Raw genomic sequence first — 13928 nt, 5'->3', positions numbered from 1 at the left:
TTTCCTTTCCTTTCCTTTCCTTTCCTTTCCTTTCCTTTCCTTTCCTTCCTCTTCCTCTTTTCTTGTCATCTATTTTATTTCATACTCCCATCACATCACTACAATGATGACTTCCTAATTTAAACTGAAAACTGTGGGGGTTTTGAAAGGGTATATATCTTTGGGGATAGGGAAGGAGATAGGGAAGGTGTCACAGCCTGAGATGTTGGGGGGATGAGGAGGAGACATGCCAGTGGATAGTCTTGATAGGGCACTTGAAGTTGCTGACTGCTTGACAATATAGTTGATAAGGCAATGGGGTAGATCTTGAAGGCATACAGCCTGGGCACCCATTTGTCAGGTCACTTGTATTCAGGCTGCATCATGAAGAACATGTGGAAAAAAGTCAGTGCCAAAGTAAGCAGCATCTGTGTGCCAGTGCCTGGACAACTTGGGTGGGTAAATATCCATGCACTTGGGACAGTAAAACTTTACCATTGCCTCACCAGTATTTCTGACAGTCCAGTGGGGAACAAGGGATGCTTTTCACAATATACACGGGACTGTCTCCCTGCTGATATTCCTCCAATATCTGGGTGATGCCCTACTTTATGAGCATGTAGGGGGCATGGATCAGTCCATACAGGATCTTACCTGTCTGCTAAATTAGGTCACTGGTTGGAGTTGTCCTCCATCCCCTCAACAGTTTCCAAATCAAGGATCGTGTCTAGTGACTGCCTATAGTGGGTCTCCTATTCATTGAGCCTTGTGAGATTGGACTTGTTCCGGTGTCTTCATCCACCACATAGAAGAATTCATTGCCATGAATACCACAGAGCCATGAGATCCATGATACATCAGTGGGCTGGAGCTGGGAAGGGAGAGGGAGAAGTTGTTCCCAGAGGTGGCAATGGTAGCAGCCTTTGCCATAATTTTCAAAGTCCCTTAGGAATACTTTAACCAGATTTTCTATGATATCCTCCAATGAAGTTATGATGATTTAAATTGGGAATTATTGGAGTTCAAAGAAAACAAATTCAATATGGCTGTTCCAAAGTTAGGCCATGTTAGTAGATGAATGGCAATCAGAACCTGAATGGATGGATGTAACAATTTAAAATGAGGAAGCCAAAGTGATTTTGTGGCAATAAAAATGTTCCTTGTGGCCTATGAGGATTCTGATGGTGTAAGACATGTACCCAAAATTCATGGAGGGAACCTTAAGAGATTATGTAGTTAAATTGCCTCATTTTACAGAAGGGGAAACAGATTTAGAGAGGTAGAGGTTTGTTCAAGATTACACAAGTGGTAAAAAAAAAAATAGCTGGGATTTGAGCCTAAGTTCTATTTAAAAAAAAATTTCTCTCTCTCTCTTTCTCCCCCTTTCTTTTTTAACATTATCATAATTTCCTGCAGTATATTTCCCTGCACTTCCCTCCTAGAGGGCCATTCCACATAACACAGTATTTTTAAAGACAAAAAAAGAGAAAGAAATGAAAAGAGGAAAAAAATCAGTATAATTGATCAGTACATTGAAAAAGATTGAAAATATGTGCAATGAATAACACTTGTTGACCTCCCACCTCTACAAAGGGTTGGGGTGGGAGTGCCTTCTCATGTCTCTTTTTGAATCATACTTGTTTGTAATTCTTCAACATTCATTTGTGTGTGTGTGTGTGTGTGTGTGTGTGTGTGTGTGTGTGTGGTTCATTCATTTACCTTGACATAGTCACTGTGTGTATTCTTTTCTTGGTTCTGCTTACTTCAGTCTGCATCAGATCATGTGGATCTTCCTATGCTTCTCTGTAAACAGCACATTCATCATTTCTCACAGTACAATAATATTCCCATACATCCATGTACCACAATTTGTTTAGCCATTCCCCAATCAATGGAGTTCAGGTTCTCTAACTCCAAATCCACTGCTATTTCTGTCACCATGATCTTATAGATTTTGAGTAATGCAATATAGTTTTTTAAAGTTATATGATGATAGTAGAAACCAAGATAGACAGTTGTTTTATATCTATACCCTTAAGAGAACTTGGTTATTTAAAACATATCATAAATCAGTTCATGTGTTCTCTTAAATTGTTAGTTAATATCAGTTTGCTTAATAAGAAGGCAACATTGTTGAAACATTTAAGCACTTTCTATATTGATTAATACTGATGGGTATGTTCGTGGCATATTTCCATCATCATTTCTTATCTCTGTATTCAGAAGATACTATAGTCTTAGTGTAAGAGACAGGAAGGTAGTCTTCTGTATCATGATTTCTCCCTAAAGTCATCTATTTAGAACTAGAAGGGACCTAGGTCATCTAGGGCAACCCTTTCGTTTTGCAGATACAGAAACTGAGGCACAGGGATGTTAAGTGACTTGCAGGAGGTTTTTCAGTTAGTAAGTCACAGAACTGGGATTTGAACATCCGTTCCTCTGGCTTCGTATAATTAATGTGTTCTCCATTAATTTGTTTGTTCTTGACTTTGGACCTATATTATCTCACTGCTTGCTTTTGTTTTTCCTAACACAGCTGATTTCAACTATCCAAATAGCCTGTTTAGTCATTTTTGATGTCACTTGGCAGTTCTCCTTGTTATATATTGTTTATTTTTCACACATACATTTGTAAGTTTACCCAGAATTACATTTACTTCTTAAGCAGGAATATGTTCTATATTGTATTTGTAAAGTGTAAACTTTACACTTTACCCATTGCTATTGGAACAGCTTGGACTCAAGACTCTAGCTTCAGCTACTTCCTAGCTACTCAGCAAGCCTTTACTAAGTATTTGCCATGTGCCAGGCACTCCTCATTGTAGAGAGCCTGGGCCTACAGAGGAGACAGCAACAAACAGCCACAGCCTCCTTTTCTCTTCTGTATCATGGTACAAGGAAAAGACTAATGGATTTAGACTTAAGATTTTGGTGGTAACCTCTATCTCTGACATCCAGAGAGCAGCAAAAAAAGGCCAGTGGCTGTGTTTAGGCATATCAGTAACCTGCTTGGCATGAACATTTCAGGTTCTGTGTTTGTAATTGCTCCACAAAGAGGAAGGAAAAGTATTCTGGTCACACCCAGCCACACAGGACGTGACACATCCCTTAGATTTTCTTAAATCTGTTAAGTTTTTAAGTATACTTAGATTGCAGTCAATCAACAAACATTTATTAAGGACCTACTATGTTCCAGGCATTGTTCTGGGGATAAAAATATGAGGAATAAAGTAATCCCTTTTCATAAAGAGTTTACTTTCTAATGGGGGGGAGAGTATGTATATTAAGTATATACAGAATAAATATGAAGAGAATATATACAAATAAATTCAGAGTAGTTAAATACAATATTGTTTGGGAAGGAGGACACTATCACTTGGGGGACTAGGAAAAGCTTCATGTAGAAGGTCCTTGAGCTGTAGAAGAGAGGGATTCTGAGAGGCACAGGTGAGGAGAGAATGCATTCCATGTATGGGGAATGGCCAGTGCAGAGGCAGAGAGACAACAGATAGAGTGCTATGTGTGAAAATTAGGGAGAAGTTCAGTTTTTCTGAAACCCAGAGTTTAGAAGAGAGAGTAATTAATGTCCATCAGGACTGGAGAGATGTGCTGGGGCCAGTTTATGAAGGACTTTAAAAGCTGAACAGTAGAATTTTCGTTTTACCATAGAGGCAGTAGGAGGCGCCTTGAGTTTCAGAAGTGCCCCATCTCTAAGGCAGAAATAGAATGGAAATGAGGTCACTTCTCTCTTAAATTGCCAAAGTCTCTCTTGAAGAAGCAATGCATGAATGTTTTACTGATAGAGGACAGTGAGAGTAGATGCAGAGAGAGAGATAGAGAGAGTCCTTGACCAACTTGAGTTCCTCATCCAAAGGATCTCTGTAATTTCATAGGACAATCTAAAATGCAAGGGCCATATGAAAATTTCTCCCATGGATTCCTGCAGTATAAAGGCATGAGGTTCCTGCAAAGTTTTTCTAATGTACCTCATGCGAGTAAACTAGCTACTTGTATGAGCCCCTCCCCCCACCCCCCCATGTGTGAGACTTCCCAAAATTATATATTTAGGGTCTATTGGAAATCAAACCCTTAGGAACATGTAGGCCAAGGTTCCCCACCCCTGCCCTATCCCTCAAGAGTCTGGACTCTCGTGGTTTAGATCAGCATTTCTTAAACTGTGGGTTGTGAAAGAGTCACGTGTGGAAAAAATTTAAGAAGCCCTGGTTTAGATCTTATCATGGGAGCTCATTCATAAGGGTCAGTTTCTTTCTTTGACTCATTGCCCCCACCTGTTGTTGCTCAAGGAAATTTCTCAAAATAAATCTTAGGCGTAGGTCATGCTTGGGCAGTCTCCTTTCCACTGGATCTACGCTGCCTGAGTAACTCACTAAATTTGTTCTCCCAATAGGATGCTATTCAAGAACCATGTAGAAGGTGAAGGAATCCAGAAGAAAAAAAAAAGCTGACAGATCAGTTTATTCTTTCTTCCATACTTTCCCATTTCTGTCTTTTCCCTTGATCCTTTCTTCTGGAGTGCAACAAAGGAGAAGGAACCAGATTTCTCTATGCCAACCTTCTCCCTCTTCCCTGTCTTGAGGTAATAGCACATGAGAATTACATGAGTATATCTCAGTTCTTGAGATCGGAACTTAAGAATCCCAAAGTTGGTAACAGCCAGAGCACTGAGAGACTTCCTGTATATAACAGAATCAGACAGTTGAGGCCTCATTTGATCTAAGTTCAGGTGTTCCCAAGTTTTAGACATTGCAAAGGTAAAGACTCAGGGATTGAATTTTTTAGCGGAAGAATAGGACTTCCTGATGCAGCATAATCCTTGAAGACAAAAGAGATTAGCTCTGTAGTTCCTAAGCTATATCCTACTTGGAAAGCAGGTCCAGTGTGTAAATTAGACCTTGAAGGTCTGATGTGAAGTAGATTGCTTGTTTGGCTGTTCCCAAAGTGTATTTATCTAGTAGGAGTCTAAACCCCCAGGGTAGTCCTATGAATCTTGTGGGAACTATATAGAACTCTGGGAAAGAGGGATTCCCTAGAATGTCAAAGGATTACCCTAATAGCAACTCCAAATTCACTTCCTTTCAGCATTAGGGAGAATTGATGGCCTATTCAAGTGTTTTATGTGTTTCTAAATCTGTTTATGTATTCCTGGGAGTCCTTTAGGTCTTCTGCATTTTGGGTAAAATAAAGACTGAGATATACACAATTTGCATGGGTTTCTGTGAGTGTTTGGGAGCTGGGGATACCTTTTATTGGTGGAATCTGGTTATGAACTATACTTGAGCTTTGTCTTGAGAGATTACCTAGAGTAATTCAAGGTGAGGGCAGTGTACCAAAGTGAAAAACTAACCTTCATGGAACAGCCCCCAAGATTGGACTGGGTCCATGTGAACCTAGAGTCTTAGAGAGACGTTGGACTGTGGGTTATAGCTGTATTTCCAAAGCTGACTTTTGCCCGGAGTTCTCAGACTAGTAATCGTGAATCAGTGGAGCTTTTCTGACAAGTATCCTTATAGGTTGCATCAGACTGATTCTAAACAGTGACTTATATTTTAACAAGCCACTTTTTTCTTTACCTGTTAGACTGTCACTGTATAATCCAAACATCAACAAGGATTTGGGGCATCAGTCATAAGATTGCTAATGGAAATCACCTTTCCCAATAATTTAATAGAACTTGATGATTCACAGGTTCTCTGTAGCTGTTGTACATCAGCCATTATCTTAAAAGCACAAAAATCTATTAGAAGAGTCACAAATATTTAAGATAGGTGACCCAGTGGAAAGAATGCTAGGCCTGGCATTAGGAAGATCTGAGTTTGAATGCAGCCTCAGATACTTGCTGTATATAACCATGAATAGTCACTATGTTTGCTTCAGGTTTCTCATCTGTAAATAAGGATAGTAATAGCACCTACCTTACAAAGTGTTTTATAAATGTTAATTATCATCATCATCACTGCTATTATCAAAGTCTATAAATTCTAAGACTAGCTTTCTGGTGAACTTTGATATGTGACTTTGTCAAATCATCTTGACTTTCTCACAAGAAGAACATGAAAAATGTCTCTTAAAATGATCATAAAGTCCCAATTAGAAATTCTTATTCTTAATAGGAATAATATGGATAAGGGTAACTTGGTTTCCATGATCATGAGTTAGAGCAATAAATAATTCAGATGTGCTAAGTACTTAAATTTTGGCAACTAAAAGAATTGCATATAAATAATGTCAGAAGAACTGTAGAGAACATATTAGTGATCTGTCTAGCCTCACAACTTACTTGTAAAAAATGAAATAATACGGTTGTCCAAAATAATATCCTATACAAAATAGGCACATTTTTATTAAATTGATAACATATTTATAAGAGAAATGCTAGCAGTGATACAGACAAAATAATTTTAAAGAAAATTGCTAAATCTCATTCTTAAAATTTGGGAGTGTCACTAAATCCTTCTCATAGTTGGGGTCAGAACTTCTTACCTTCACATGCCTTAGTTTTCCTCACCTATATTATATATTTCAATGTTATATGCCTTAGGTGAATCTGGTATGAATTAATAATTTTATTATGGATTCAGGTGATCGAGCACATTGCAGTTGCATATTGGGATAAAAATCTCCTCTTGGTTTGGAAAGTGTATAAAAGTGATGCCTTTTTACTCATGGTAATACTGTCTACATCCAGAGAAAGAATTATGGAGTCTGGGTACAGATAGAAGCATACTATTTTCTCTGTTTCTATTGTTTTTGTTTTTTCTTGTGGGTTTTCCCTTTTGTTCTGATTCTTCTTTCACAACATGACTAATGTGGAAACATGTTTAATATGATTGTACGTGTATAGCCTATATCAGATTGCTGTCTTGGTGATAGGAAGGGAGAGAAAAAACCAAAACTCAAAATCTTGTAAAAGTAAATGTTGAAAACTATCTTTACATGGAATTGGAAAAAAATAAAATACTATTAAGTGGGAAAAAAATAAAAAGACAAAAAGAAACCAGAAGAAAAAAAAAGTGATGCCTTCTTGAGCTGTTAAAACATTATAGAGTCATAGTTGTATAAAATGTTGAACTATTACAGGTAAAACTATCTTAGCTACAGATAATTGCATTTATTTTGTTCTGTTTGTTTTCTTCTGAATAATTTTTTATGATGCCTAATAAATGTGAATTGAACTGAAAGAGCTATTATATTAGTTACTAGATAAAGGCAAAAATAATTGCAAAAATAATTAAATTAAAGCTTTTGTCAAGTTTACAGTTCAATAAATGGGTGGAGTAAATAAGACAAATAAAATACAAATTTGCATGTAAATACATAGGGGTCTCAAAGTGCTGTTAGAGATCAAAGAGGGAAAAAAATTTCGTTTCCCTTTCTTGGGGTGATTGGAGAAACCTTCATGGCCAAACATGATTAAATAGAGATTAGGTTGGAGTGAGAGGATTGGTGACAGGGTGAACAAAGAAAGGCACAAAGGAAGAAGGGTAGAATGAGTTTGGGATACTGTGATTTATTGGGTTTGTCATTAAAGCTCAGTGGAAGAACGTAGAATAAATGAAATAAGGCTGGAAAGTTATGTGTTGGAGTCTGGAGGGGAGGGCTTCCAATGCTAGTCTAAAGAGTTTGGAATTTTTTGAGGTTTGCAGTATGGGGAGAATATATCATTTATCTTTAAGCAGGGGAATAGCATAATCAAAGTTGTACATTAGAAAAATTACCCTGGCAGTATGGAGACTAGATGGGAGCAGAGAGATGACTATGAGAGGCAATTAAAAGATTTGTTATAGTCCAGTTGAGAGGTAGCAAAAGTCTAGGATATGGGTTCTTAACTTTTTCTCTGATATAGACCCCTATGGTAGTCTGTTGAAGCCTATGGACCCTTTCTCAGAATAATGATTTTTAAGTGCATAAAACAAAATGTTCAAGGTTACAAAGTAAACCAAAGATTGGTGAAAATAAAGATGTCATTTTTTCCCCCATCCAAATTCGCTGATCTCCTAAAATTTACCCACACAACAGACTCCTTGTTAAGAACCCTGGAAGGGGATGAGAATAGAAAGGAAGGGGTGTATCCAAGAAATTTTGTGGAGGTAGAATTGGCAGGATTTGACAACTAGTTATATGTGACGGGTGAGGGAGAGAACAATTAAAAAGACTACTGAAAGGTTATGAGTTTAAAATACTGTGAGATTGTCAGTATGCTTAACAGAAATGGAGAAGTTAGGATGAGGGATAGGGCAAAGATAAATTTTGGTTTGAACATGTTGAATGTCAGGCTTTGGTGTGGGACATTCAGGTAGACATGTCTAACGGAGGAGTTGTGATGGGGGTCTGAACTAGAGATAGAAATGTAAAGATTGTTTACATAGAGGTAAGACTTGAAACCAGAGGAGCTAAAGATAAAACACCTACATTTAGAAAGTGGAAGAGGAAAAAAGGTATAGAAAAGAACAGAAGAAATTCAGGAAGGTAGAAGAAGATTACATCACCAAGCTAAGGAAGATGGAATGGGTAGCCCTCTGTTGTCCTATAGAGAGGTCAAGGTGAAGAAGGACTGAGAAAAGGTAATTAGATTCAATAAGTAGGTTGTTAGTGATCTTTGAGAACAATTTCAGTTGAGTGGTGGGGCAAGAGTCAGATTGAAAGAGGTTTCCACAAATCTAAGTGGGAGTGATTATACAAATAAAGCCCCATTTGTGTATTTATTTGTATGTGATGACAGTATGCTTGGACTCTTGGTCAGGATTTGATTCTTTTTTCTACACCTCTGTACCCATATATGCCGTAACAATTTTTTCTAAAGCATCGGAGTTCACATTTATAATGCCATACTCTGTTATTACTCATATTTTAAGGAGTAATTCCTGATGTATCCTCTTTACAGAATAATTGCGTTATTGCTGCCAGAAACCTTTAAAATCATGGCATCAGCTTTTGTGCAGCTAGCCAGTACTATTTCCAATTTAAAAATTTATAGAACTGATTTACTTCCAATCCCATCATTGCCCCCTTCACAGACAAATGCTTTATAGTGTTTACTACAATTTTGTAATTGCTTTTAATAGCTTTTCTGTTAGATTTTTCTAGTTTTATGTTAAATGTACCTTTTAAAAATGGACCTTTCCTACATCCCTGCAATTACTGAAAGTGATTATTTGATGTTTTACAGAACCAGGCAAAGTCCCTTGCAGAACAAAAGCGATTACCCTTTGCTACTGATAATGACAACACAAATGAAGAATTAGGTAAGATATTCTGAAAGTATCAGTGCTTTATCTATGCTGCTCTTATAAACAGATTCAAAACAGTATGGTGGTGTATATTGCAAATACAGGCTTGGGATTTGGGTTCTAATGTAGTTGTGTCAGCTCCACAGGTCAGCCAGCTTCTCTGAGCCTCAGTTTCACTATTGTAAAAAGGACTGGACCCTATATGTAATCTGTAAGGTTATATATGCTTAGTGTCATGATTCTAAGAAAATTTATTGTTATGGTAATGGGTATTTGTTTGTATTTTCGTTCTTTCCTTCTCTATTAGCTCCTTATCTTCCACTTAGAGATGTTGGGAGAGTTGGGCCTTGGAGGAGGAGCTGCCACCTCTCTATACATCTTTCTGTGTTGTTTCTAGTGGAGCTGGGTTGAAGATTGTGTCATCATCAACTCTTTACTCTTATTACTACCCCCTTTTACCTTCTTACCATGTCTTGTCCACCCTTTTTTCCCACTCACATGTGCTAAAACCACCTTGAATGAGACTCTCATCACTTCTGACCTTACACTATTAAAAAGACTTCTAACTGGTGTACCTGCATGTAGCTTCTTCCCATACCAATAAATTTAGCACTGAGTTGCCACATTACTATTTTTGAGGCACATGCTTAAATCACTCTCCTTCTCAAGAAGTTTCCATGATTCCTTATTGCCTTTAAGATAAAAGATAGCTTCCTTTGATATTTACAACTCTTCATAATCTTTTTTGAGGCTGTCTTTCCAGATTGATTATACATCCCTACCTCTGTCACAGATACCCTGCAGACCTCCACTCCACTCTGACCCTTCAATCCACCATATTTTTGGTAGGAGACTAACCATCTGCCTTTGAGACGTACAGCTTAAGATCCTTTGGACCTTGCCACCTGTTCTACTGCTTTCCTTTCCCAGGTCTTGTCTCACTTGTCCATCTGCCATGAATTAAACATAAACCTGAAACCTCCTTTTTGTATTGCCTCTCCCACCTAGACTATGAGCTCCTTAAGAGTAGAGACTGTCTTGATTTTTTATTTGTATCCCTGCCACTTAGCACACAGTAAGTGTTGAGGTGCTCACCTGTTCTATTCTTTACCCATGCTCCGTTCCAGAAAAACTCGTTGACTTTGTCTTCATATGTTGACATTTTTTCTTCTGTCTTCATGCCTTTTAATGGTCACTGCCCCTTGTTTCTAATATTCTTCCTCTTTCCCTCCAACGTTCCTCTTGGAAGCCGCTAAGACCTTTCAGAAGCTCAGCTCAAATGTCACCTTCAACAAATCTTTTTGGATCCCCCTAGATGTTAATCCCTCTTCAATTATTTTGCATTTAGTTTGTGTATTTGTGGACAGTCGTCCCTTGACATTCAGGAAGGATTGGGGGTCAGGACTGCCGCAAATGTCAGAAACCACAAACAACTTTAGACTGCAGCCCAAATCTTCATTTTTAATGATTCTGATGATACTTGTTTAACACATGAAACAAATAAAACAAAACACTGTACTATAAAAAAAATTGTAGGTTGTATGTGACAGATTAATATTTCGTGTGCTATGCAGAGCCTTTGAATCTGCAGCTGGTATAGTTGCAACAACTGCTTCACAAATTTCTTTCTCCTAAGAAAAGCACAAGATACAACCCTCACTGGGGTAGAAGAGAATCATGTGATTGTGTCTGGATGGTAGTGAGACAGAAGAGGGGTTCCCAAAGAGAGTATATAAACCATAGTTTTTTAGCGCACTGAAACTTTTAACAAAATTTAACTGTTTAGAATAAATTTATGTGTGTATACTTAAAGTAATAAATGATAAAATAGATTAATAACATATAGTATTTATAAACTTATGACATTAAATTTTTTTAGTTTTCTTTTCATTTGTGCATTGTCCATGATTTCCTGCAATATGCTGCAAATCTCCCCAAATTCCCATTTAGTTATTGATGGCCAACTTGCAAATTACCAAAGCTGTAAATCTGAAACTATGAAAGTTGAGGGATGACTATATATATTGTTTCCCCTTGGTAGAATATGAGCACCTTATTTGACTTTGTATCCTTGTGTCTAGCATAGTTACTAGCACCCAGGAGGCAGCTAATTAATAAATGCTAGTTGAATTAAATAGAAATGTGATTTTTTTTTCCTCTCTTGACTCCTAAAAAAAAAAAAAAAGAAAGAAACCTGGTATCTGTTACTTGATCTTAGTGATTTGGGAAAATTTTTTTTAGAAATTTCCTGAAAATGTGTGGTTAGAATTTAATTTTCTTTGCATTTTTTAATGATCTTGTCATTCTTTTTTTTTTAATTAAGAAATTTCAAATCTTTTTTTTTCTTTTTTTGGGAGGGGGAAGGTAGGGCAATTGGGGTTAAATGACTTGCCCAAGGTCACACAGCTAATAAGTGTTAAGTGTCTGAAGTCGCATTTGAACTCAGGTCCTCCTGACTCTGGGGCCGGTGCTTTATATTCACTGTGCTACCTAGCTATCCCTGATCTTGTCATTCTTAATTATTTTTTTGATCTCTGTCTTCCAGTTCTGTTGTCTTTGCTTATAAAGTTTCAAACTCTTTTCTCCAGTTGAGTCTTTTAAAAATTGTTTTCCCATATCTCCTACTTCTAACTAAATTGGCCTTCTAGCAAGAAAATTTATTCCATGCCTTCAAATTTTTTAGACACATTTTTGGAATTTTTACTTTTGCTATTATTTTTTAAACCAGTTTTCAAACTAATCTTACTGATGTTAGACTTCCCGTCATTTCCTTTAATGTTTATTTGTTGGTAGATATATGTCATTGTACCAGGACTGTCTCCTTTTTTTAGTCCAATATTGAAGTTAATTTTTATTTTTTCCTTCTGTTGATTTCTCTTCAGGATCTTTTAATCTACTGTATTTGCTTATTGTCTGGGAAGCTTTTTTCTGCCAGTTGTTCATTTCCTCATCTTTTCCTTACCCAATGGGCCATTTTCCTTTGAGGCTCTTCAGTTAATTCCCTTTTCCCTCCTTTTTATTTGTTAATAAATAAAATAAAATTTTATTTAAAGGCATTTTTATCTCTTCAGGGGGAAGATTGAGTAGCTGGTTTCTGCTAGCTCTAACTCTATTACCTTGCCAGAAAGACTTTTCAGAGAAGCATACTATAGAAAGTATGCCCAACATTAAAACTAGGCTGGATGTAACTTATCTTTCTTGGTTTCATACCACACTTTGAAGTGAATTAGAAGTATTATTATGAATGTTGTACAAATGAAACATGGGGTTGCCATTTAATAGCGATTTCTGTAGTTGGATAAAACTAGCTTCACTTCTATTTGTTTTTAGACTAACATAATAAAATTAGGTATCACTGTAGTTTGTTTTGTTAGTGAAAGATTTGGACTAAGATAGTTACTTGAATGGAAATTAAATGATCTAGATGAGTGGTGTCAGACCCAAATAGAAAAGGGGGCCACTATTCTGTACATAAAGAGCCTTGTGGGATGTATATTGACTTAGTTTTTATGTACAGTGTTATATGTGTTTTATTATGGCAGGTGGCCAGGTAGATTGAGCAGTGAGCCTGGAGTCTAGAAGACCTGAGTTCAAATCCACCCTCAGACATTTATTAGTCTTGTGACCCAAGACAAGTCACTTAACCCCTCTTTGCCTCAGCTTTCTTAACTGTATAATGAGGATAATAATAGCATCTGCCTCCCAGGGTTATTGTGAGGATCAAATGAGATGATAATTATAAAATGCTTCGCATAGTGCCTGACACAGAGTAAGCACTATATAAACGCTAGCTATTTATTAGCTATTACTGATATTATTACTTTTATCATACTATTTTATTTATTCTGTTAAATATTTTCCAATTGCATTTTAATCTGGTTTTCCTGCCCATTTGGCTGCATGTTGGACACCTTTGGTTTAGATGTGATCTAAGGTGTATATACTGAAAATATCCAGTTCATTCTGAAAAGCTGCATTTGACTCTAGTACTCATAGAAGGACTACTTCTCCAATTCCTGTATCGATGGACTGGCATAGAAGGGGGCAGCTCACTTTATACTCTGTGTAATTATTTTATTGTTATTGTTAAGTCGTTTTCAGTCACATCTGAGTTTTCATGACCCCATTTGGAGTTTTCTTGGTAAAAATACTGGAGTAGTTTCCTTCTCCTGCTCATTTTACAGATGAGGAAACCGAGGCAAACAAGTTTAAGTGACTGTAGTAGCAAGCACCCTAGCATACCCAGGATGGCTGCTAGCACCAGTTCTTTTTTCTGCTTTTCTAAAGGAAAGCAGTGCTAAAAAGGGTTAATAATCATACTTACATCAATCAAACATGTATCATTTACCTAGTTCAGGAGGAAAAGTCAGCACCCTGAACTTCATAGAATACAAACAGAAGTTACAAGCAGATAAAAATACACACAGAGAAAATAACACAATTCACCAACAGACAGGGCTTCTAGGTGTCTGACCATTACATCCATACCTAGTTAGTCACCAGAGAGAGAAGCACCAACATCTGGGTTTTCAAAGCTGGGGGGCTGAACAGCTGCCCAGAGTCTCATCTGGCTTAATCACACAACTCTTCCCAAAGTGAGTCCCAAAGCAAAACCTCTCCTCAGAAGTATATGTAGCCTTCTCCAGGGTCAGATAACATCACAACCCTCATGACCCACTTGACTACAAAGTAACAAAAGTT

General features: G+C 37.2%; 1 protein-coding gene and 1 pseudogene across 5 annotated transcripts in view; one reads left to right on the top strand and one right to left on the bottom strand.

Annotated features, from left to right (window-relative positions):
* Window positions 1–13928, top strand: part of TTC13 (tetratricopeptide repeat domain 13) — an 83358-nt gene that overhangs the window by 18223 nt on the left and 51207 nt on the right. For all 5 annotated transcript variants that reach the window (XM_069064905.1, XM_069064904.1, XM_069064903.1 and 2 more), the window contains exon 3: window positions 9167–9242. In XM_069064905.1, the coding sequence (XP_068921006.1) occupies window positions 9167–9242 (76 nt within the window). The remainder of the gene's footprint in view (window positions 1–9166; window positions 9243–13928) is intronic.
* On the bottom strand, window positions 91–1920 carry LOC138143666 (casein kinase II subunit beta pseudogene; annotated as a pseudogene).

The sequence above is a fragment of the Petaurus breviceps genome, unplaced genomic scaffold, assembly GCF_028583685.1.
Source record: "Petaurus breviceps papuanus isolate PSGF00001 unplaced genomic scaffold, PetGlider_PUasm1.0 90650, whole genome shotgun sequence".
In the NCBI taxonomy this organism is placed as follows: domain Eukaryota; kingdom Metazoa; phylum Chordata; class Mammalia; order Diprotodontia; family Petauridae; genus Petaurus; species Petaurus breviceps.
This window is presented reverse-complemented; position numbering and strand designations above follow the sequence as displayed.